Below are 25,750 nucleotides of genomic sequence, written 5' to 3' on the forward strand. Positions count from 1 at the left end.
TTTTTATATTGGAACAGGTACTTTAGCCTTTACCAGCTTTGTTACTGTGTATAAACAACCCTTAAATCATGTTTTGGCAGTTAATCGATTCAATCACCTACAAGAGTTCTTCAGTCCAGTGTGCACACTGTACTTAGAAGGGAGAAGTTCTGCAAACCTGGATCTTTACTTTCTTCCTTTTAATCTGGAAAAGCGCTATTGCACCATCATTCTGGTCAATGACCTGGTAAGACTAGAAAGTGTGTTCTGTCAATGTCTTTATATCTTAACGTTGTTAATGATATATACAACAGTTATGAGAACATTTGTAAAACTTTGCACCTAAGCTGTGCCTGCCAAGGGCATGCCTCAGTTTGTGCAAAATGGGTAACGTGTACAAAATTGGGAGTTGTGCATATGCTGTTGTGGGTAATAAGTACAAGTTATATTCATGAATATGTGTTTGCTTGGGTACATAATATTTTGTGGCTGCAGTTTAGGGATTGAGATTTGAATATTTAGCTATTTATTTTGACATTAATGGTAGAAATAAAATGCTAATATACTGAAAAAAATTCTGAGTGGAGTGGAAAGCTGTGGGAAGTGGACATTGACAGGATATACCTCATTTCATCTGTAGGTCACTGGTTTAAGTTTGTTAGATGAGTAGCGACACAAAGTTTATCACCAGCTGATGTCTGTTTGGTTTATGATAAGTAGGGTGACCAGATGTCCCGTTTTTAAGGGACAGTCCCGTATTTAAGCCCTCATGCAGGTGTCCCAACTTTTTCTTAAAAAAGGGGAAATTGTCCCATATTTTCTGTCTACCCCCATCAGTACTGGTGACCGGATCCCTGCTCACCAGCCGCCCGCCCACCAGTGGTAAGTAGGGGGTCCAGTGGCCGATCATGGGGATGGTTATGCAAGGCTGGTGGCAGGGCAAAGCTGCAGCATGCAGAGCCAGCCGCTCTCCCTGCTGGTCCATCAGCGCAGCCCCCGCTGTGTGCTGGCTCTCGGCCAGCAGGGCCCCGGCCCCCCATTTAGTTTCCAGACAGTACTTCCTGCACGCTGTGAGCTTCGGTGGCTGATGAGTGCGGGCAGGTGCCAGGCAGCAGCCAGCTATGTGTCATCTCTGCTGCCCGCCCATCAGCCCTTTACGTGCTTCCCCTCTCGCTGTCCAATCCCTGCTTTGCCCCTTCACTCTCTCCAGCCCCGCTGCTCTTCCATAATCTCCCCCATCCCCTCCCGGCAGGGTGCGTCCTGCTCCCAGTGTTGTGCGGAGAACAGCCTGGCCGGCAGACTCCTTCCTTTCCCCGCTGCCTGTGGCTGGGCCGGCGCCCCGTGAAAGCCCAAGACCCTCCAGCCCGGGCTGCTGGCCAGGAGCCAAGCCCTGCATGTGCCAAAGCCGCACACAGCGCTGGCACGGGGAGCCTCTCCGCCCCTCAGCTAAACTCTGGAGTGGGGGAGGGAGGATTGATTTCCTTCCTGTTCCTGCCTCAAACCTGCAGGCTCACAGCGGCCCCCAGGACAGGGGCTTAGCACCCGCTTTGCCTCCCTCCCCCACTGCTCTGGGTCCTATCCCAGGGAGTTTGGGGTTGCTCTGTTCCCTAGGCACCCTCCCCTGCTGAACCACCTCTCTAGCCAGGATCTCAGGCAGCTGAAGCCCCTGCAGTCAGGTTCCCTGGGCCCTGGTGCACAATGCATCCTTAGGGCTTAACCCCTTCCTGCCTGTGCTGTAGCCATAGGTGGCTGGCTTATGTTGGTGGCCACCAGCAGCCTGGAGGCATTAGCTGCCTCTACACTGTGCGGGCAGGAATGGACAAGCTGCTTCCAGCCACAGGGGAGTGGGACGGGGGGAAGAGATGAGCTCTGCAAAGACAGGAGCCAGGTCATCCCTCCCCACCCCCTTCCTTCCCTGTGGCTGGAAGCAGCTCCCATCCCTTCCCTCCCACACAGCGCCGAAAGGCTGCTGCTGGGCAGGTTCTGGTGTGAACCCTGGCAGGAAGACACAGTGCCAGGTACCAAGAGAGGGGGTCTGTCCTGGGGCTCTATCCAGGCATGGAGGGCAGAGAGCACTGGGCAGGGAGGGTTGGGTAGGTCAGTCACCCCCTCTGTGTAGAAGAGGTGTGTGTGTGTGTGTGTGTGTGTGTGTTGCCTCTCCCCATGTGAACCCTAAAGCCTAAAAGATATGAAGGTAAATAAAAAGAATCAACTATGCAGTATTTCTTTTTAACAGGGGCTCAGTCAACTTGATGTTAATTTGAATATTTGTACTGCATAGTTCTGAGTGCTGTCGAACTCACTTGAATAAGAGTAATTTTATCATGTGTCCCGTATTCAGCATAGGGAAATATAGTCACCCTACAGAAGGTTGTTTTTCTTTTTTAATGGTCCGGGTTCTGTAGTTTCCGCATCCAAGTGTTGCTTTTTAAAGACTTCTGAAAGCATGCTCCACACCTCGTCCCTCTCAGATTTTGGAAGGCACTTCAGATTCTTAAACTTTGGGTCCAGTGCTGTAGCTATCTTTAGAAATCTCACATTGGTACCTTCTTTGCGTTTTGTGAAATCTACGGTGAAAGTGTCCTTAAAATGAACATGTGCTGGGTCATCATCTGAGACTGCTATAATATGAAATATATGGCAGAATGTGGGTAAAACAGAGAAGGAGACATACTATTCTCCCCCAAGGAGTTCAGTCACAATTTAATTAACGCATTATTTTTTTAAAGAGCGTCATCAGCATGGAAGCATGTCCTCTCGAATGGTAGCCAAAGCATGAAGGAGCATACAAATGTTTGACACGTAAATACCTTGCAATGCTGGCTACAAAAGTGCCATGCGAATGCCTGTTCTCACTTTCAGTTGACATTGTAAATAAGAAGCCGGCAGCATTATCTCCTGTAAATATAAACAAACTTGTTTGTCTTAGCAATTGGCTGAATAAGAAGTAGGACTGAGTGGACTTGTAGGCTCTAAAGTTTTACATTGTTTTGTTTTTGAGTGCAGTTATGTAACAAAAAAAATCTACATTTTAAGTTCCATTTTCATGATAAAGAGATTGGACTACAATACTTATATGAGGCGAATTGAAAAATACTCATCATTTTTACTGTGCAAGTATTTGTAATAAAATAATAATATAAAGTGAGCACTGTACACTCTGTATTCTGTGTTGTAATTTAAATCAATATATTTGAAAATGTAGAAAAACATCCAAAAATAGTTAATACATTTCAATTGGTAATCTATTATTTAACAATGTGATTAAAACTGCGATTAATCATGATTAATTAATTGCATGAGTTAACTGCGATTAATCGATAGCCCTACTTATTATTTAAAACATTAACAATCAGTACTACAGTTGACACTGCTTGGCAGCCTCACCAGATAAGTCAAATTTTGAATGAACATGGAAACTAAACTAGTCTCCTCCCCTGTAGGGGGCATTCCGAACATGTACTGTTACCCCGTCACACTGTCTGGAGTGGCTCACGACCCAGAATGCCAACCTCAGGGCAGACTGTCAAAAGCAGGGCAGGAACTCTAAACTGGTTGTATGTTCTGTAACTATATTTCACCAACCCAGTAACAGGTGTGAACTCCTAAATCACTAAAACAGTCTTACCGTGGAGTCACAGACAGTCCCCTTGGGCATTGCAGTCTATCTTGCCACCCAGGCAGGCTGAACAATGAAATAGATGGTCACTTTACATCAAAAATCACAACAATGTTCAGGTTTTTCTCAGTCCCAAAGGATCTATCACTTACCCCATGTCAGTTGTACTCAGATCTCAAACCAAAGACAAGACCTATAGCCAGTTCTGAAATAAAGTAACTAAACATTTATTAACTAAGAAAAGAAATGAGAGAGACATTTACAAAGTTAAAACAGCAAACATACACACAAAAATGAATTGCAGTCTTAGATTTAAAAAGGTAATATACACTTCTATAATAAACAGCTCTATATGTCCCTTAGGGCTGACCCATGCCAAGCAGCATGAGGATCTCTTGCTTATGTTTAGGAATCTTTGCCCCTCAGAGTCCAGACAGCATAAAGAGACCAAGTTTCTCCTTGCCAGGGATTCTTTATCCCCCTTCACCCCAGAATAAAAGCTGATGGGATGAGTTCATAAGCAGGCCTCTCCTTCCTGGAGGCATCGAGGAATGCAATCAACAAGGTCTCTGTACTTTGGTGCTACACAATGCCTCATTTGCCTTCAATGGGCCATCTTGTTTGAAGGATGAGCACTTTACCTTAATTATTGCTGCTTTTCCTGTTTGGTGAGTTACACAATTAGAGGTTTACAGTATAACTTTATACCATGGCATGCGGATATTAGAAGTAGATTCATACATGCAGCATCCTACAAGCATTCCTTTAAGTCTAAATACTAAACACATTCTTATGGCACTAAGGTCTATTTTAACTATGCTAGCCCACAGGTAAGCCAGACTGGTTTCCAGCTATGGATTTGTCGGTGTTCAGTGAGGCCCTGGGCCTTTGGCATGAGCTGGCACCTGGTCTATCAGTGTCACAACCCCCATCATCAGATAACAGATTCTTGACCTTATGTTTCTGTCCAACATTTGCTCAGTCATCCTTTTAACCTACATATCTAAGATTGTTGAATGGGTGGTTTATAAAAGCTGCTTTTACGTCCTCTGCTGTTACTTTCTCTTGATTTGCCTAATCTGTTTTTTGCCTTCAGCACTTTACTGCTTTCACCAAAACACCTAACAAATTCTTAATGGACAACTTTCATGGCTTTTATTCTGTGTTCCAGCTTCCTTGATCTCCCTGCAGCTTTTTAGGTCATTGGTCACTTCCTTCTCCTTGATGCCATGTCCTCTCTTGGGATTTGTGGTCAGTCTTGTCCTCTGTTTTTCCTCCTACCTTCCAACCACTTTTTCAGCATCTTCTTTGCTGAATTTCCCTCCCTGTCTGTCAGTGTCCCTCTGCACCACATCTTTGTTTCTTCCCTCTTCTCTCTTCACACCCTATATCCCTGGATGACTTCAATTGCTCACATAGATTCAGCATCCAGCTCTGTGCTCATGACACTCACAAATCTCTCCACATTTGACTTGGCTCCCTCAGTCCAGTCATGCATACCTAATAGTTTATCCAGCACAGCCTTTTGAACTATGACTAGCTCAAACTCACTATTGCTGAAACCAAGGTACTTTTCATCCCAAATCTTCTCCACTTCCACCTTACTCCATTGCTGTAAATAACACCACCATCCTCCCCATTACTCGAGCAGTACCATGAAGATAATTTGTAATGTCTGTCCCTTCTCACCACATACCCAGACTGTTTACAACCCTTGTCACTTTTTTCTCTACATGTGGAAAATCCAAACATTTCTGTTCGAATAGCGAACAGTCTTGTCCACCAGCTGGTCATTTCTCATTTTTATTACTTTTCCTTTTCTCTGGCCTTCCGGGTCACCCACTCTTTATATTCCTTCAATCCATCCAAAATGAAGCTGCTAAAATTGTCTCCATCCTCCCTTTTAATATCTACCGAATATCAATAAGTATCCATAATTCCTCACCTAGTGTTAATGCATACTTTTCACAATGCTATTAATCACCAGTGTGTCTTTAGCTTTCAGAAAAGACATCACTCTGTACACTCTTATAATACAGTAATGTGTACAATCAGTTGATTCAATTGCTTATCACTCCAGGTTTAGATCCCTTGTCTTTATAGACCAGTAACCTTTGAAATGCTTTACACCTCAAAGCAAAGATTATTTAAGCTGTGAGGGGACTCCACATGGAGTCTGGTGGTGAAGGAAGCTGCATGCTCTTTCTTCCCCCACTTGTGTTTGCTGAAATGCAAATTGTTCTGTTTCTTGCCATTGCCTCCCCCTGCTGTCTTGATAGTCCTGTTTCTACTTGTGTGTAAATATGCAGCTTTATTGTCTTTGCCTGAATACTGGGCTGGTCAGAGAATCAAATAAACAAATCTATCTTAGACAAAGGAAAGTGTAACAACTCCCCCAACCTACTTGGTTTACACACTCTTTGTCATAATTCCAGCATATATTCATAACTCTTAATACACATTACGTACATACATCACACTAGAATATTAATGATCAATGAGTTATTAGTTTTCAAATGATACTTCAAAAGGCATATTTTGCACAGAGATCATTACAGCAGCTTGTAGGGTGTGAACATGGGTGCTTATTGACACAGGCTTGCAATATTATAATTGTATCATTTCATCATTAATAAACCATAATTTAAAGAGAAGTGATGTAAAGATCAAGTCTCTTCATTTAGGTGATGTATACCTAGGTATACAACGTGAACTCTGCTACACCTAGTCTTACTCAGTCACCTCATTCAGGGCCACTCTATTACTTACCTTATACTGATCTCCATAACAGGCATCAGTTATTACAGTGGTGGCTATTCTCTAGAGCAAGAATTCTCACCAAAATCTGCCTGCAGTTGCAGTCTGTCATCACATCTTTGATCCTTTCATGTTGAACAAGACCCAGTAGCAAGAGTCTAGCTTGTTTCAGAATCAGTCTTTCCTCTCGTATGCTACCCCAACCATTGGACCAGCTAGGCATGCTGCTTTTTAAACTGTGAAAATACCTCTTTGTTTACCTCTCTATTGGCACTGTAGTGGTCTTTTGAAATGACAATGAAAGTTTAACTTACTTATAATAACACTTTTTAAAAACTTAAATGATTAATTTTTAATATTCCTCTTGCTATTTAGAAGAAAAATTGAGGCTCTACATGTCCTTCAGATATTAATGTAGATTTTTTTTTCACATGAGGCGTTGTGGGGAAAAAAAATGTATTGCCTGACTCAGTGAATTAATGAGGCAGCCTTTAGTACTAGATCTTCATTTCTGAGGGTTGGTTCACATACCAACTCTTTATTTAAGTGACTAATAATCATTATAAAGTTATAGTTGTAAAAGTGTAGTGATTAGAAAGTCCAGGCCTTCTCCGCCTAAATATCTTGTGAAGGGAGAAGTTTCACTATCTTTTCCCCTTCCTGTGCAATTTAAAGACTTCTTTCATGTAGAGCTTTAAATTCTCTTAGAAATCATCAACTGATATTTCCAAAAGGTTGTGAACAGAATTAGATTGTCCTGATGAAACACAGAACATTGCTTTAACTGTACTCCCTTTAGAGTTCTTGCAGGGGTCCCCACTGTAGGTGGTGTGCTCACTTCAGGTGTGCAGGCTCAGAATTTAGGAATAGTAATCTTCACTGGGGCTGTGTGTATACCCTGCCTACATCTTGTGTCTCCCGGACAAGCATATATGAAGGGCTCAGTCCCAACTGCCACTCATTTCCTTCTAGCTGCCACAGGAAATGAATAGGAACTCAGTGATATCCATTCTTTCCTCCATCAATCACCTTCCATCTACTCTTTTTTCTTTTAGAAGATGTAGCACTTAAAGACACAGCTGGTTGTGCTACCAAATGTACCATTATAAACCCATGTTCCCCGTTGCTTTATAACTGTCAAATTTTAACCATTTGGGTTGAAGTTTTCATGCTTTCTCTCTACCTTGTGCTATTTTTTTGGAAGCTAGAGAGAAACAGTTTTTTCAGAATTATTTTTTCCCAACCATTTTTTTTTAAAGAACTTTAGCATCTCCATGCTTTGGAGCAAGGATTTGAGATTTGATGAGGGGATTAAATATGCCAAATCTATATGCATGACAAGGCTGACTGTGATCTCTAGATCACATTCCTGTCCAGAGTCAGGAAAAGACATCCGTATTCTTGATTTCCAGCATTCCTCTACCGTCTACCAAATAGCTGTCAATATTGTTCCACAGGATGTAATTTTTCCTAAAAATCTTGGAAATTTTCATACAAAAACTTAAAAAAAATAATATTAAGGCTGCAAAATTAAGCACTCAAAAATTTAGGATATTCACTAAACCTCCCAAAACACCATAAACAAGATTCCTCCTGACCATTCTGCAACATCAGGAAAAGCCTGAGCAAAAAGAAAATTGGCCTTACAGCCCGTGGAAATCAACACTTTCAGATCTTGTCAAACCAAGTTTTGAATTGAAAGAGCTTCTTTTTACACATAAGTATGTTGGTATAATTAATGACACAGGAAAAATGATAATAGAATGGAGCATTAGCAACTGGTACTTTTATACAACTAGTTGTGTATGCCAAGAGCTTTTACAGGGACCTTATGGAGCCATAACATTGTCTTGAAAGGGAATAATTTCTGTTTAAATTGGTTCCCCAGGGTGGTAATTAGTTTGTGGGTGGTACACAAGTTTTGCCATGGGTTTTACTCTCCTCAAGAAAGAAGTGTTTGGGATCTTAAACCAAGGAAAGGGAAATAAATGCCATGGAATTTGAATAATTCTCTTTTTACTAAGTTAGAAAACTTATAAACACTACGTTTTTAGCTCTAGAGTGAAAAAAAATCTCCTACAAAGCGGTGAGGAAAGGTAAAATAAAAAACAGACTTATTTTAGGTCACTTAGCCCATCATGCAGGGAGCATTGGTGGCGGGAGGATGGACCAATTGACCTAAATAAATCTTTTTTTTTTTTTTCATTGCTGCCTGCCAAGAGTAAACAACCAACCTGAACCATACCATTCCTAAGCAGATTCACACTGATTTTGCTTGTATAAATCTTCGTGGAGGCCTGTAGTGGCAAATAATTTGTTAGTGGTTGACAATGGCCATATGAGATGAGTACATACTCCTTTTGCTGGCATGCACGGCCACTAAAGGCCAGGGGAGTCCAAAGAAGTGAGTGGTGTTAGCTTAAGGAGGTGTGGGAGTAAGGGGAGGTCACTGAAGCAGTAGGAATGTGTTTATAGATTCCTACTGTATGGAACTTTGGTGGAAGTAAGCTACCCCCAAAGCAGAAATCCTGAGGGTAACATTGCCTGCTCTCTGCTGATGTGAATTCTCCTCAGCAACATGGAACTTACTGTTGCTTGGAGGTGTAATTTACACCACCTCGAAGCATTCTTTTTGTTTTTTTGGTATCTAGTCCCTACAGTCTAGGCTACTGTACACAAGTCATTTAACATGCATTTTTATTGTATTTGTTCTTTGCTTATTATGCCTTCTCAACAGTTTGAAATACCATTTGTTCATCAGTGGATATGTCCTTTCCATTTTGGTAAAACTTATTGCCCCTTTGTTTTCCCCTAGATAACATTTCTGTTTACTTTCTTGTTTGTGCAGTGTTGTCATCAGTGATTTTGGCATAACTCTAGAAATCAGATTAGTTACTTAACTTAACTCCCTCAATTAGTGACCATTTGAATTTAAAAGAAAGTAAGTGGAAAATGTTCAGTAACATTAAAGGACAGTCAGAGCATGTCACTAGCCCACTTTCACCCCCATTTTTCACTAGAGATCTATGAATTGGTTAACAAAATGTTACTGGTTCAAATTTTTTTTTTTAACCAAATAGCTGAGCTGCTTTAAACTTTACAAAACTTCAAAATATTAAAAATTATGTAGTTTGAAATAATTTAAACTGTTTCATCCTTTAAATGTGAACTATGCAGGCTGTTACTCTATTTGTTTAAAACAACTGATTATAGAGGTTTTAAAAATGGCTACTGCATATGATCAGTATATACTTTTTTGTCTATCTCATTTGTGGCTCGTGGTATCCTCGCTCAGGCATTTAACTGTAGTGGGATGAGTTAAAAAGAACTGAACTATTGTTATGAATTGCCCATCTCCCAGAGCAATGCAGTCAAATTTCAGAGAGACCAGGTAGTTTTAACAATTTATTGAAAATTACAAGAGGATCTAAATATGTGATCCTAGACTAGAATTACAGCAAGTAAGTAAAATCTCACTACTTGCTGGGTGGTCCAGAGAGGTATTCTGGCTGCAGCCAGATGAACCTTTTCCTCTGTCTAGAATCTGTCACCACTCCACCACCAGAGAAGCTGTTAACACACACATATAGGCGAACCGCAGGCCAAATCCAGACCACCAGACACTTTTGAATGGACCCGGAAATCTTTTTATTTACTTATTATCATCATTATTATTATTTTTTATTATTTTCTCTCGAGTCTGGACCTTGACAAAGAAATTTGTACCTTGACAAAAAATCGATACCTCTGCTCTAGGCTATGCATGTACCGAGACATGCTCACCATGGCTCCCCTTACTGTTGGAAAACGCGAAACACATACTAAAATGATAAACATTAAAAACAAGAAGTGTAAAGGTGCCTCACCAGGGAACTAAGGGTGCGGTCTGTATGGGGGCTCTCCAGTCCCCTAACACTATAGAAACTTTGATTCTGAAATTATTTGATTTTGCAAGTTTAATTTTCACCCTTACAGTTACTTATAGGGTTTTTTAGGTAATATGTTCATTTTCTTCTTTAAAAAAGTAGTTTTTAAAAAAAGGCTCTTCAAAATATATGAACCACTTATATAAGTCATTCTTCTGTATTACTAGAATAGTTTTTCTTTTTGTTTGTTTTAATGGTTTGTAATTTGTTCTGCATGAATTGCTCTCTGAATTGAAATGCATATGCTCCTGTGTTTCAGGTTGGAGAATTTGTTTACCTGGTAGAGGGAACATGTGGCATACCTTTGCCTTCAGGCTTGCTTCCGATGGATAGTCCAAATGTTCTGCGCATTAGCAGTACTTTAAAAGGTAGAGTAAATGAAAGGAGGAAAAAATGATTTGGGAAAACATCATCCTTTATAATGCGTTGAGCTCTCTGGCACTTAGGGGAAGGAAAATAAATACAGTACGAAAGATGAGCCATTTTACAATGGAACAAGCCTTAGAAAGACATTGCAAAACAAACATGATCTAAAATTATTCCTTTAGTCATATGGTTTAGATTTTTGTTGTTGTTGTTGTTTTGTTGTTGCCCAGATCTTTTTCAAATTAGAGGTGGCTTGCAAGCCTCCTAACCTGGTATGTCTCTGCAAGCAAACTACAGTAAATTTTCAGCTTGGCCATATCAATATTTTTCTATAGCTACTTTCCAAGATGCCTCAATCTTGTAGTACTGCAGCAGTAGTTTGACACTACTTGAACCAGTACAAGCATCTCTTGCTTGTCTTTGAACTTTCCTAGATATGAAATATTGGCACTTTGTATACACATTTATGGTGTCCTGATGTGTAATCTGCAACCTGTATTTCTTGGAGCACAATGAACTACCGTAGAGCCAAAATGTCTCAGCATGTCTCAGAAATATCTCAATCAAAGAAATATGTAAGGCTCCTACTTTGAGTTCCTTATGGCTTCTCTACATGGTGTATTGTTGTGTATCAGCTGCAGTGCAAATTCTAGTGTGCGCCAATGGGTCTCTCACTAACTGGCCAGTGAGGACCCTGTTGGTGTGCACTAAAAGTTCCCTAGGGCATGTTAACATAGTCAAACAATACTATGTCAGCTAGCACTAGGGAACTTTAGTGAGCACCAGCCGGGTCTTCATGGACAGTTAGTTTAATGACCTGCTGGTGTACACTGGAATTTACACTCCAGCTGTTGCGCACTTGTGCACCGTCTAGACAAGTCCTTACCTACATTTATACAGCATTACTTCCTTGATATTTCATTACACCCTTAATTTAGCTTCTGGATCTAAAGGTGACTTCTGGAGAGCAATCCTGCAACTTTGTTCAATTAGTATTGTCCAAATCCACCTCCTTCAGGAGTTGTTTCTGCTTGTTAATGGGCTGGGAATCTATGGTGGCAATAGTCAGAGAGAGAAAGGTATTTACCTAGAATCTGTAATTCTTTAAGTAATTGTCTCTATAGCTCTTCGTTCACTGAATATAGATCCACACAGCAAATTATCTGAAGCAATGACAGTTATTTGGGAAGTGACCTTTCTTTCATGGGTTGTGATTCAGACACACTCTTGCATGGCCATTTAATGAGGTCTGAACAGCTCTGTCAGTACGGGACTATTTCTCATGTGGATAATGTGCCTCCAAGAGACTCTGGGAGACAGGACACCTTTAAATGCAATACAATCAAAGAGAAATATAGCATTTATTACATCAGTTTAGGAAAGATGAAATGTAACCATCTGTATTTAACCATCTCTAAACCATTGTTTTGAGCCCATCTCTCTTTAAAATACATAGTTTTTTAAACCTACTCAATTTTTTGTGAGGGAAAAATCAGCAGTTTGGGCTGTAAACTCCTGAGATGATGCCCTCTAATTATAGTGAGGAGTATATTTCTCTGCTGCTTTTGGAAGTGTGTTAATCATCACCCGCTCCTTGTTCTACAATGCATACAGCCGTAGGTAATTCAAGATCTCTTCACACTCTATGAACTTGATGGCTTACATGAGCTATGAAGAGACCTTCTTTCCTCTGGGCAAGTTATCTAAAGAATTTGCTCTTTCACTCACTATCGCTAAATAATACCAGTCAGATTCGTTACTATAATATATAAAAATTGAAACCAAAGGGGAAAAATAAGGGGAAAGTCATGTCAGACGTTGCAGTATCAATGATAGTATTCCTATTAGGTACCTTTTAAAAGATTTAGCACTTTGTAGCCCCTCAAACTGAACCATCTGTAGCCAGGGAGTGCTGAGTTTCAGAATGATGTTGTCATTATGATAGCAGTAAAGTACAACATTTATAGTGAGCTCTAGGCTTTTACTGGTATTTTCTGCCCAGTGCCAGCTCCTGTCATGCTAATAACTTGAGTTATTCTATTCAGAATGATGCATTTGAAGAGTTTATGCCTCAGCCATTTTAAACCACATCAGGCTGAAACTTGAAGTACAGATTCACAGGTGGCATGCAAATGCTAAAACAGTTTAAGCTGTGCACTCTAATGTGTGACTCTGTGATATGCATTTCTGTGAGACTACAAGACTTTCCTCCATTCTTCTTCTCAGCCACTCAGTTCCTCCTGTTGCTTGTCTCTTTCATTCCTCTCTGTGACGGGTTGGATCACAGAAACCCCCCTGGGAGCTGCCACCCGATGTGTCAAGTCTACCCCTGCTTCTGTTTTCCCTGCCAGCTCAGGACTCCAGCACCCTGTCTTGCTGAGCCAGCCACTCCTGTCTGGCTCTAACACAGACCCAGGGTCTGAATCACTTGTCCCAAAGCTGCAAGTTTACCTGAAAACAGCTCACAGTAGTGTGCTTGTCTTTAGGACTCAGATGCCCAACTCCCAATGGGGTCTAAACCCAGATAAATCCGTTTTACCCTGCATAAAGCTTATGCAGGGCAAACTCATAAATTGTTTGCCCTCTATAACACTGATAGAGAGATATGCACAGTTGTTTGCTCCCTCAGGTATTAATACATACTCTGAGTAAATTACTAAATAAAAAGTGATTTTATTAAATACAGACAGTAGGATTTAAGTGGTTCCAAGTAGTAACAGACAGAACAAAGTAAGTCACCAAGCAAAATAAAATAAAATGTGCAAATCTATGCCTAATCAAACTGAATACAGATAATCTCACCCTCAGAGATGCTTCAGTAAGTTTTTTCTCAGACTGGACACCTTCCAGGCCTGGGCACAATTCTTTCCCCTGGTATAGCTTAGGGTGACCAGACAGCAAATGTGAAAAATCAGGATGGGGGTAGGGGGTAATAGGAGCCTATATAAGAAAAAGACCCAAAAATCAGGACTGTCCCCATAAAATCGGGACATCTGGTCACCCTAGTATAGCTAGTTGCAGCTCAGGTGATAGCTAGGGGATTCTTCATGATGGCTCCTCTCCCTTTCTGTTCTCTTCCACCCCTTTATATATCTTTTGCATAAGGCGGGAACCCTTTGTCCCTCTGGGTTTCCACCACCCCCCACTGGAAAAGCACCAGGTTAAAGATGGATTCCAGTTCAGGTGACATGATCACATGTCACTGCAAGACTTCATTACTCACTTGCCAGCACACACATATACAGGAAGACTCACAGGTAAATACAGCCATCTGCAGACAATGGGAGTCATCAAGATTCCAAACCATCCTTAATGGCCCACGCTTTACATAATTACAATAGGCCCTCAGAGTTATGTTTTATACTTCTAATTTTAGATACAAGAGTGGTACATTTCTACAAATAGGATGATCACACTCAGTAGATTATGAGCTTTGTAATGATACCTTACAAGAGACCTTTTGCATGAAGCATATCCCAGTTACATTATATTCACTTATATTTTTATAAAACCATATAGACTGCACAACGTCACACTCTCAATAAGATTATTGACCATGCGTTATCCAAACACCCTGCTGTCTGGGTTAAGTATTCCATCAGGAGCTGTTCCTGCCTCTGCTGTTCATTGTGGTGATGGAACTTAGGTGAAGCCGGAACAGCAGTGAAGAGGCATATGTCAACCATAAAACCTACTCTTCTACGGGGCCTCGAGCCAGCTAGCACAGCCCATGAGTGGTCTTGTGTATAAAACCTGGAATGGGATGCTAGAGATCTGGGTTCCATTCCCAGCTCTAGCACAGATTTCCTCTGTGATCTTGGACAAGTTATTTAATCTTGCTGTGTCTCACATCCTCTGTCAAATGAGGCTAAAACTCCCTTTCTGGTTGTCTTACCTAGTTGGATTGTAAATCCTTTGGGGTAAGGGGATTGCCCCTTACTGTGTGTTTGTACTGTGCTACCACAGAAAGGCCGCAATTTTAGCTGGGGACTTTGGGTGCCAGGGTAATATAAATAGCTGTATTACGGTACTCTCCAAAATGTCTTCCCACTATAGATATGTTCCACAGGAGGTAGAGAGGGAGGGTGTGTGTGTGTGTGTGTGTGTGTGTGTGTGAGAGAGAGAGATGGAGTGATCTCAGTAACTAACAGACAGCTGTGGAATTCACCTTCAGAAGATGCTGAAACCATCACAAATTTTACTCCCTTCATATCAGAATCCTCTCACTTTGACCTAGCCTTCCCATCAGAACAACACTTATGAACAAATGGGAGGAGGGTGATCGGAACAATACTGATTGCGGAAGACAGGTAGAAAGATATATATATATATATATATATATATATATTCACTGTGGTTTACTTTACAATTTGTAAGGACCTCTGACAACCTAGTGACAAGAGAAGTATGAAAGCTTCAGTAGATTGTTGATAATTATTCCTCCCATAAATTTAATTAGCTGAAAAGAAAATTAGTTAAAATATACCTTTTTGTTGATTATGAATAGGACCTTTCCATTTGGATTTCAGTCTGTGGTTTCAGTTCTTCTTCCTGATTGTAAGTTATAATTAGTCTAAAACTCAAAATATTATAGCAAAGCTTACATGGTTACATTAAACTCTGAAGGAATTGAATTTAATATTTTTGCTTGTGTTCTGGGCTACTGAATAAAAAAGGCATACAGTTGTAATAGCAGCTGACAAATGGCTTTGTTTATTGCAGGTCGCAGTGCAGTACAGCCAGTTCTGTGCTTGAAATGCGGTCTCACTGATATTCTTGAAGAAAAGCTGAAGATCCCCTTGATTAATGAAGCTAGGGAGAAGGCTCTAGCCATTGCAGCACAGCAGCAGATGTCAGTTCTCGAACACAAGCGAAGAAAGGTCACAGGAACACTGGAGAGCAGCAGTGTTCGAGTCGCAGTTGCAGCCTTAGGGCTGTCCAGAATTGAGGTAAAAAACACAGTAAATCTAGCCGAATATTACATAGCTTCTCTTTATTTCTGAGACTGGGTTTGTTAAATTTCAGAAAGTACCATTCAATACATACGTGACTGTAAAAGTTTTCATACTCCATGTAACAGATCTAATTATTGGTATCCTCTTTTCTGTGAATTTGTAATGGTTTCCTTTTCTTTGCTCCACTACCATGAGCTACTGTTTAACCATAAGCGTATTCAAACAGGATTCATAAGAAACAAGGAATGTATGCTAAGCAGGTAGTACAGATATACTGTCAAGAGACTCTGTGACCTCCTTGCACCCCAAATGTTACTAAATTGCATTTATCCATTAATAACTTAGACATGCACAGTGTGTTTGTCACATTTGTATACTGATATCTTAGCAAGAACATCATAGCATTTTTTTTAAAGTAAAATCTTATAAGCAGTGAAGTGTCGTTTAGATCTTCTAGCTTTATTGTGGTAGACTCAAGGAGTTCAATCCTACTTAGCTTAACAAAGAGAAGGCTAAGGGCTGACTTGATTACAGTCTGTAAGTACCTACACAGGGAACTAATATTGATAATGGGCTCTTCAGTTTAACAGAAAAAGGTGTAACAGGATCCAATGGTGGAAAGCTGAAGCTAGACAAATTAATACTGGAACTAAGGCATAAATTTGTAACCGTGAGAGCAATTAACCGTTGGAACAATTTAACAAGGGCTGTGGTGGATTCTCCATCACTGACAATGTGCAAATCAAGACTGGATGTTTTTCTAAAAGATTTGCTCTAGGCAGAGCCGGCTCCAGGGTTTTTGCCGCCCCAAGCGGCGCAAAAAAAAAAAAAAAAAAAAGGCCGCGATCGCGATCTGCGGCGGCAATTCGGCGGGAGGTCCTTCGCTCCGAGCGGGAGTGAGGGACCGTCCGCCGAATTGCTGCAGAATAGCTGGACGTGCCGCCCCTCTCCGGAGTGGCCGCCCCAAGCACCTGCTTGGTAAGCTGGTGCCTGGAGCCGGCCCTGGCTCTAAGAATTATTTCAGGGAAGCTCTGTGGCCTGTGTTATACAGGAGGTTAGACTAGATGATCACAATGGTCCTTTCTGGTCTTGGAATCTATCAATCTATTATTTAGAGACATTTCATCAGAAATTTGATCATTTCTATTGCAAACTTGTAAAGACCTAGAGTATATGTTACGTTAATTTTTTTAAAAGTGAAATTTTAGTATGTGAGTAAATCCAGAATATCTGCAATATCACTGAACATACAAGCACATTTCCATTATGAAAATAAAATGTAACTGTATATCAATCGTGATCCAGGCCCTGGGCTGCATATTTTAGCTCCCTTGGGATCTTGGAGCCATCTGACCATCAGGTAGATCCCTGGGCAGCTCTCTGTTATTCCAGCCTTGTAGCCATACCTGGTTTTCCCTGGATGTGTCCCCAATGCTCTGTGGTAGAGGGTAGTACAGAGGTTGCTAAAGCAGCCTTCTGCCACTAGAGGATTCCCCTATACAAGGGAAATTCTCTACTTAGCAGTTAAATTGGCTGTAACATTCCTTTATGCTGCCAGAACTGTGCAAAGCAGTCTTAATGGGGCTGAAGAACCTGCCTTTTACGTAATATCTAATTCAATAGGTTAAACATTGGTATGGGAATTGTAGTCTGCTCCCCTGTGTTTGAGAGCATTAAGGTACAGTATACAGTAGTGGAAATAGTCTTATGAACAATAACTGTGGTTACTGAAAGAAAAAGTGAGAAAAATACTGTATAATAGTAAAGAAAATGAAGCTGTTACGCTGTTGTGTGTGTGTGTGTGTGTGTGTGTGTGTGTGTGTGTGTGTATGTATGTATGTATGTATGGATTGTGAGGAGTGGGGTACAAAGACAACTCCCACTCATAGGTCCCCCAGGATATTGTCCAATCTCTGTGTCTCTCACTTTATGAAGTTTTCTTTTAAACACTAATATTGCAAATTAATATATATAAAATAAGAATAATCTACATTTTATACATCCATTTACAGTGTGTTCCTCACCATGGGGTGAAATCCTGATGCTGTAGAACTCCGATTTGTGTTAGGGGGGCATGATATACATCCATGGTATCTAGCCTTAAGTTTCTTCCTCTAGGATGCTAGCTAATAAGTTGCTGGGGTGACATTTTTTGAGTGTTTCATGCATAATACTTCTGTACCTTTTAATTCATACTGCACAAAGAATCTGCTGTACTGGAGCATTAGCTCTGGATTTAGTCAGGCCTGGGAATAGTGGGAATAAGTACAGTGTCTTGTACCAGTAGTCATGGTAAAACCTAATGAGAGTCCTAATATGATTTGAAGTTTAGGGTGGTTGATGAGAGTCAAGATTACGTATGAATATTTAATGGTGAGATGTCAAAATATTTGAAATGTCATATTTGAGAATCAATAATAAAAAAGTGAGGTGAATATAATACGCAGAGAGAGCCCTTTTCCTTGCACTAGAAATGTTCTTTTGTCAAATTTTACTTCAAGAGAAATATCACGGAGCTTAGCTTTGATTGATGCAGAAGAGATTTATTTAATAGATTAAAACCAATATATTTCTCCATTTGGTAAACCACTGTAAAGTTTAAACTCCGAAAAGCGATCATACTAAAGTCTGTCATAAAATTCACATTTATTGGTCACATAAAAACAGTCCATAGTGTAGAAATTATGGAAGAGTTTATTGAAGAAGCTTGTGAGTAGAGTTATGTTTTACAATTTAGTCTGAAGCTCAAGGGCTACATTCTGGTTTGATGTCAGAATTGCCTAAAAAATCTGTAGTTTGGCAAATTTATATAGATCTGTGAAGTCCTTTAGAAAGGATTTTATAGATTAGTGTATAAGTAAAGAAGCTTTTGCTACAGATCCAATTACATATACGAACAGAAGGAGAGGTGCTATCTACATTATTATTGCTTGCCATCCCTACTTTGGTACCTCTAAAACCGAAATGATGTAGATCTTTATTCTTAGTAATGGTTGTTTGCCTTTTATTTTGTAATTCTGTTAAGGAGCACAGTTGTAACTGAAGAACTTGTCCTTAGGAGTCAAAGGAAAAATGCAGGTTAATTTCTGTATAGTTTGTGACCTTAGCCCTTACATATAGATGGCTGAATGTCCCCTCTATTTTTGGACCACTTTGCTAAAAATTCTCTTAGTAATTATTTCTTCTTGTCATACAAAGAGCAGTTTATGCGAGTCCCTGGAAATTGTGTTTATTAGATGAATAATGCATCTATAGCTCTCTCCAGTGAAACTCTGATTATTTACTTATTCCATTGTGCTCCTTCCCAAAGGCTCTAAATCAGGATTGGCACAACATTTTGTCAGGCAGTGTACAAAGTAAGTATAGGAAGAGACAGTCCCTAACCCTTGAGAGCTTGGGATCTAATGAACACAGAAACAAAAAATGGGTGGGAGAAAAGGGATATAACATACAGATAAATGATCGAGGCGATGATCATTATGTGAATGTGTTTTATTAATGGCGAGTGAGGGGAAAATGGTGGTGGGGGGGTTATATAAACAAAGATAATAGGAGAAAAGGAAAGGAAAGGGAAGGTGAACACTGAAGAGAGAGTAAAGAATGGAGTGGAGGAGGGCAGGTTGGGAGGGCTGCCAGAGAAGGGACTGTGATGAGTGGAGGGGGCGGGGGGGGGGGGGGGGTCAGAAAATCAACAAACGGTACAAAATGTCCAGAATCCATAATGTAAAATGTACTCTGCTGTCACCACTGGTTCTGGGAGCTGTGTAGATCTGGAAATGCGGGTGGGCCCCAACATGGTCTCTTCCCTGTCTTGGATCTTCATTGCTGCCCTTTGTCCCGTGACTGGCTCAACCTTAAGAAGCACCCGCATGTCCTCCTCCTACTCCATATAACTGTGTGGAAAGGGTTCTTGGGACCCAATGCCTGATTAAGTCCTAGTTGAATGAAGTAATGTTGGGGATCCAGCTGAGACTCTCCCATCCTCCAGGATGAATATAGGCAAACAACACAGGAATGCAGGGGCAAGATTAGAAAGGCAAAGGCACAAAATGAGCTCAAACTAGCTACGGGAATAAAAGGAAACCAGAAGACTTTTTATCAATACATTAGAAGCAAGAGGAAGACCAAAGACAGGGTAGGCCCACTGCTTAGTGAAGAGGGAGAAACAGTAACAGGAAACTTGGAAATGGCAGAGATGCTTAATGACTTCTTTGTTTCGGTCTTCACCGAGAAGTCTGAAGCAATTCCTAACATAGTGAATGCTAATGGGAAGGGGGTAGGTTTAGCGGATAAAATAAAAAAAGAACAAGTTAAAAATCACTTAGAAAAGTTAGATGCCTGCAAGTCACCCGGGCCTGATGAAATGCATCCTAGAATACTCAAGGAGCTAATAGAGGAGGTATCTGAGCCTCTAGCTATTATCTTTGGAAAGTCATGGGAGACGGGAGAGATTCCAGAAGACTGGAAAAGGGCAAATATAGTGCCCATCTATAAAAAGGGAAATAAAAACAACCCAGGTAACTACAGACCAGTTAGTTTAACTTCTGTGCCAGGGAAGATAATGGAGCAAGTAATTAAGGAAATCATCTGCAAACACTTGGAAGGTGGTAAGGTGATAGGGAACAGCCAGCATGGATTTGTGAAGAACAAATCATGTCAGACCAATCTGATAGCTTTCTTTGATAGAATAACGAGCCTTGTGGATAAGGGTGAAGCGGTGGATGTGGTATACCTAGACTTTAGTAAGGCATTTGATACGGTCTCGCATGATATTCTTATCGATAAACTAGGCAAATACAAATTAGATGGGGCTACTATAAGGTGGGTGCATAACTGGCTGGATAACCGTAGTCAGAGAGTTGTTATTAATGGTTCCCAATCCTGCTGGAAAGGCGTAACGAGTGGGGTTCCGCAGGGGTCTGTTTTGGGACCGGCTCTGTTCAATATCTTCATCAACGACTTAGATATTGGCATAGAAAGTACGCTTATTAAGTTTGCGGATGATACCAAACTGGGAGGGATTGCAACTACTTTGGAGGACAGGGTCATAATTCAAAATGATCTGGACAAATTGGAGAAATGGTCTGAGTTAAACAGGATGAAGTTTAACAAAGACAAATGCAAAGTGCTCCACTTAGGAAGGAAAAATCAATTTCACACATACAGAATGGGAAAAGACTGTCTAGGAAGGAGTACGGCAGAAAGGGATCTAGGGGTTATAGTGGACCACAAGCTAAATATGAGTCAACAGTGTGATGCTGTTGCAAAAAAAGCAAACATGATTCTGGGATGCATTAACAGGTGTGTTGTGAGCAAGACACGAGAAGTCATTCTTCCGCTCTACTCTGCTCTGGTTAGGCCTCAGCTGGAGTATTGTGTCCAGTTCTGGGCGCCGCATTTTAAAAAAGATGTGGAGAAATTGGAAAGGGTCCAAAGAAGAGCAACAAGAATGATTAAAGGTCTTGAGAACATGACCTATGAAGGAAGGCTGAAAGAACTGGGTTTGTTTAGTTTGGAGAAGAGAAGCCTGAGAGGGGACATGATAGCAGTTTTCAGGTATCTAAAAGGGTGTCATGAGGAGGAGGGAGAGAACTTGTTCACCTTAGCCTCTAAGGATAGAACCAGAAACAATGGGTTTAAACTGCAGCAAGGGAGGTCTAGGTTGGACATTAGGAAAAAGTTCCTAACTGTCAGGGTGGTTAAACACTGGAACAAATTGCCTAGGGAGGTTGTGGAATCTCCGTCTCTGGAGATATTTAAGAGTAGGTTAGATAAATGTCTATCAGGGACGGTCTAGACAGTATTTGGTCCTGCCATGCGGGCAGGGGACTGGACTCGATGACCTCTCGAGGTCCCTTCCAGTCCTATAATCTATGATTCTATGATTCTATGATTCTGTTGTGCTGGAGTCTCTGTTCCTGGGGGCTTTCAGCTCTTTCTCTCGGAGACGCTGGGTTATTGTGACCTGGTGCCTTGGGGTGGTGCGGGCGAGCATTTACACTCTGCTGGAGTTCTGATCTAGGGGAGGTGAACAAGGGGTTCTACCTTGGTCTTTCTCCAGCCTCACCACTGCTCTGCTACCCAGACCCAGACCATTATGGGAGTCCCGAAGAAGTGGGCTGTAGTCCACGAAAGCTTATGCTCTAATAAATTTGTTAGTCTCTAAGGTGCCACAAGTACTCTTGTTCTTTTGGCTGTGAGCATGGCTCTTCTCTCACCAACCCGCCCCCAGTCATGTGACTCTGAGAGGGAAGTACCTAGGATTTGGTGCATTTTAAACAGTACATTTTAAACAACAATAACAAAAAACATCTTGGGTCAAATTCTAGTCTCAGCTGCATTTTTTAGAAATGAGATCATAATTGGGCCCATAATCTTTTTTTGTCTCACTGCTCAGTGTTTGACTTCTATCAAAGTGAAAGGGTGGTGTGTGTGTGTGTGTGTGTGTGTGTGTGTGTGTGTGTGTGTACACACACTGTCTTTTATAGAAAAGGATCCTAGAATTTTTCATAGTTAATTGCAGGCAATACACAAAACCACAAATAAACTATGTAGATTTTAATACATCATTCAGGCAGCATCTGTTGATGTACAGTGAAAGAGGGTAAAATGTCCTCATTTCGGAGAACCTTTGAGCACAAAAAAAATTAGTCAGGGCATACAGTTGTTTTATTAGAGAGGGGTTAGAAGTCATAGGCCAGAAGGAACAAACAGAGTTAAAATGAGATTTGAAAATTATCAGAGAGACAATTAGGTCCAGGGAAGCTCCCACACTGCCTCAGTCACCTGTAGCAGAAGAATCTTCAATGCACAGAAAAGAGGGATGGGATACCTTGGGAGCAAACACAATGCACAGAAAAGGGGGATGGGATACTTGGGGAGCAAACAGGATGGGCTGCAAAAAAGTTAGAAAGACAAGGGTGGCTAATCTTCAGAGAATATTAATAAGTTAATGAAGTCTGATGCTTGTAACAAAGCCTTTTTTTCTATCTGCTCATAGTGCAAACTCACCCTGGGACCTGAAAGTCAATTATGTTCTTCACCAGTAATAAAAATTTCACATTTTGGAACATCATTAACCGTTACGTTGATGCATGTGCCAGAATAAAATGTGCCTCGCTCTCTTACAGTTGGCTGTCCAGTGATAACTGGAGTAAAAATTAGTAAACATTTGTGTTTATTACTAAATAAGCAGATATGATTTGGAATACATACAAAAGGAACAGATCTGTTGAATAACAGGGTACATTTTGTCACCCTTTCAGTATTAATCACTCCTTTGTCCCCCCTCCTACATAAAGGTTTCAGGCTTCCTAGCTATCACCTGTCTCGGGCAGAGATTTGCATCAATCTGTCTCTTGAGACTGGGGGCTTAGGCTTGCAGTCCCTCTGTGCTTCACTGTGATTTTCCCAACAGGTCTGACGGGGTCCAACATCTGTGGCTAACCTTTCTCCAGGGGCTACACCCAGTTACCAATAAACAATTGCAAAGGCCCTAACAAAATATATTTATACTTAAGATAAAAACATTACAGAGTAAACATATAAAAAAAATGTTCCTTTGTGTATCCTAAAAGCTTATCAGAGATCACCCATTGGTCTTATAGGGCCCAAGTAAGTCAAGGTCTTTCCAACCCTGCCACAAGAATTGGGACCCCCCGGCCCCTTGGGCAGAAGGTTCTGTCTGTTTGTTTGCTGAATCAAAAGAAGGTCTTATGCTTGTTTTAACTCAGCCTTTTATATTAAAAGTGTCTTCTTTGTCCCTTGGTCTCTGATACCTTTTTGGAGTTGTTTACAGTTTCAACAATTAGCCTTAATCACCCCCCACAGTTTTTAGTTCCTGGAGGAGTTGTGGTAAACGTCCTCCTCCTGGAGTTGCATATAGTCCTTGGCTATCAATGGTACATAAACCATTCACAAACTTAATACAGTATGTTCACCCAAAGATATTGCATGGTCTTGCAATATCTGTCACACCTTTTACATAGTTTTTTTTTTCCTGAATACGACTGTACTTTAAATCAACAAGTATTAAACTTTAAAAAAATATATCGATCTAGTTATGACAGTCAAAATATTTACCACCTTTAATAGTTTGACCATTTCATATCTCATGTCAGAGCCATGACAGCTATGTTTTTCTCATATTTTAAAAATAGGGGAGAAATGTGAGCATGGACCCTCAAAATACTTAAATGCTTGTGAAAATCATGATAATTTCTTCAAGATCTGCACAATTTATCTCTGTGTTCAGTGTTTCCACTGAAAAATTTGCTACCAAATAATTATATTATTACTAAATTTATCTGGGTTTCTCCAATTATATTGAATTTCTGACTGACAGCAAAATGTTGGACAATCATCTGATACCAATAGCGTCCAAGCTATGGCTGCCAATTTGTTATCCAAATACCTCATAGACTGCCAATTTGTTATCCAAATACCTCATAGATTTGGAGACCGAATAAACAGATGAATTTATTTGTTCAGTTCTGTGACTCCTGTCATAAACAATAAAGATAAGCACTCTTATTTCAAGCTGTCTCACGGATTTAAAAATAATACCACTTCTGCCCTGGGACAGGCTAGTTGGAATAGGTTATTGCTACTATCAGATGAATTATTTGTTTCAACTGTTGAATTTTGCGGGTATTTTCAGCGTATTTCCAGCCTCAAATAAAAGAAAGAAGTAGATTATGAAATCATCCAATTTGTTACCTCAAGAAGCAACTCTGCTTGTTCCACTTGTAAATATGTCCTGAAAAAATACATAGTACCAAAAAATATTGAATGTTCTGTTTAGGTAAGTAATGCCCAGTCATACATGACTATCCAGTTATGTTTCATGGGGAAGGGATTTTGAACATACGCCTACATTTTTTTATATTGTTGTTTGAGTAATCTTATATTAGCAGTTGAAGTTTAACAAAGGGCCCCACATGTGCTTTAAGGTTTCACAGAAGTTTAATCTCTCCCTTGAAATAATGCAGAATAAAGCATATAGGCCATGTTATGCCTTGTCCTGCTTGAATTATTGATTCAAACAGTACTTGACAGTATCCCTTTTAATAATGATAATCCTATTCAGTATCTAACTTTTTAGATTTTTCTCCTTCACAAATCCTTTCTGTAATTAAAAAAATGCAATGCAGTGCATGTCTTCCATCAGCAATTGTGCACATTTCCTACTAACTTTAGTAAGAGTTGTAACATTAGTACAGGGGGAGGATAGATCTTAAAGTATGAATAATATTGTGTCTGACTTCACTAATAAAATGATCAACTTTAAATTCAAATTCTCTTTTATGAATTCTCTCTACACAGTCCCACTGTTGGGAAGCATGTGCCTTGGCACAATGGAACATAGCATTATTTAAAAGCAGTAGCAACTGGGGATACACACGTGTCCTTCACACACAGCTGAATATTTGAAGCAGTAGAAAAAACAGGCTGGATGCCTCTCACCACATATATCTTAGCAATGGTTTCCCTATACCATAAGCTTGTGTAATTTAGAGAATGGCAAGAGAGGGAGCTGTAAAAGCTGTAATTATTGAGAAAACTTGCAAAAATGACCAATGATGATGCTTAGGTACGTAACAAGAACTAGTTTTGAAGTATAGTTACTTTCTGACATTAGTATTTGCTGAACAAGCTTGTAACTGCTGACTGTGGCAGTATGGTAGAGATACAGTAATATTTGATAGGGCATGCTACTTTTGAGTAATTGAATGTATTAAACCATTAAAGTAATACTGTGATGCTACCATAGTGTGTCAAGTTTAGTTTTTTGGTATGATGGTTGAATGCATACATTGAATTCAAGCTGGTTACTCATTAATATTGTGTTGATCAGAAATCCAGAAATGCCTTTTACCAAAAGGAAGGAAGAATGTTTTTGTCCTGAAAATTCCTTGTACTCCCTCTGGTACATAAACCTCAGTGAAGTATCTTGGAAATATCACTTTATCTCAGTTTTAATTGATTACTTATAAAACAGTTTCAGAGTAGCAGCCGTGTTAGTCTGTATCCGCAAAAAGAAGAACAGGAGGACTTGTGGCACCTTAGAGACTAACAAATTTATTAGAGCATAAGCTTTCGTGGACTATAGCCCACTTCCGAAGAAGTGGGCTATAGTCCACGAAAGC

At 40.4% G+C, this 25,750-nt stretch overlaps 2 protein-coding genes across 2 annotated transcripts in view; both read left to right on the forward strand.

Moving 5' to 3' along the window:
* CFAP47 (cilia and flagella associated protein 47) overlaps positions 1-221 on the forward strand; it is a 286,241-nt gene extending 286,020 nt beyond the window's left edge. Inside the window, exon 42 of the mRNA XM_008174468.4 lies at positions 81-221. The gene's annotated coding sequence lies outside the window, so the exon portion shown is untranslated. The remainder of the gene's footprint in view (positions 1-80) is intronic.
* Positions 97-25,750, forward strand: part of LOC135978161 (cilia- and flagella-associated protein 47-like) — a 387,250-nt gene continuing 361,596 nt past the window's right edge. The window contains exons 1-3 of the mRNA XM_065579202.1: positions 97-226; positions 10,541-10,649; positions 15,370-15,596. Coding sequence (XP_065435274.1) covers positions 10,607-10,649; positions 15,370-15,596 — 270 coding nt within the window. The 5' untranslated portion in view covers positions 97-226; positions 10,541-10,606. The remainder of the gene's footprint in view (positions 227-10,540; positions 10,650-15,369; positions 15,597-25,750) is intronic.

Source organism: Chrysemys picta, chromosome 1 (assembly GCF_011386835.1).
Source record: "Chrysemys picta bellii isolate R12L10 chromosome 1, ASM1138683v2, whole genome shotgun sequence".
Lineage (NCBI taxonomy): Eukaryota > Metazoa > Chordata > Testudines > Emydidae > Chrysemys > Chrysemys picta.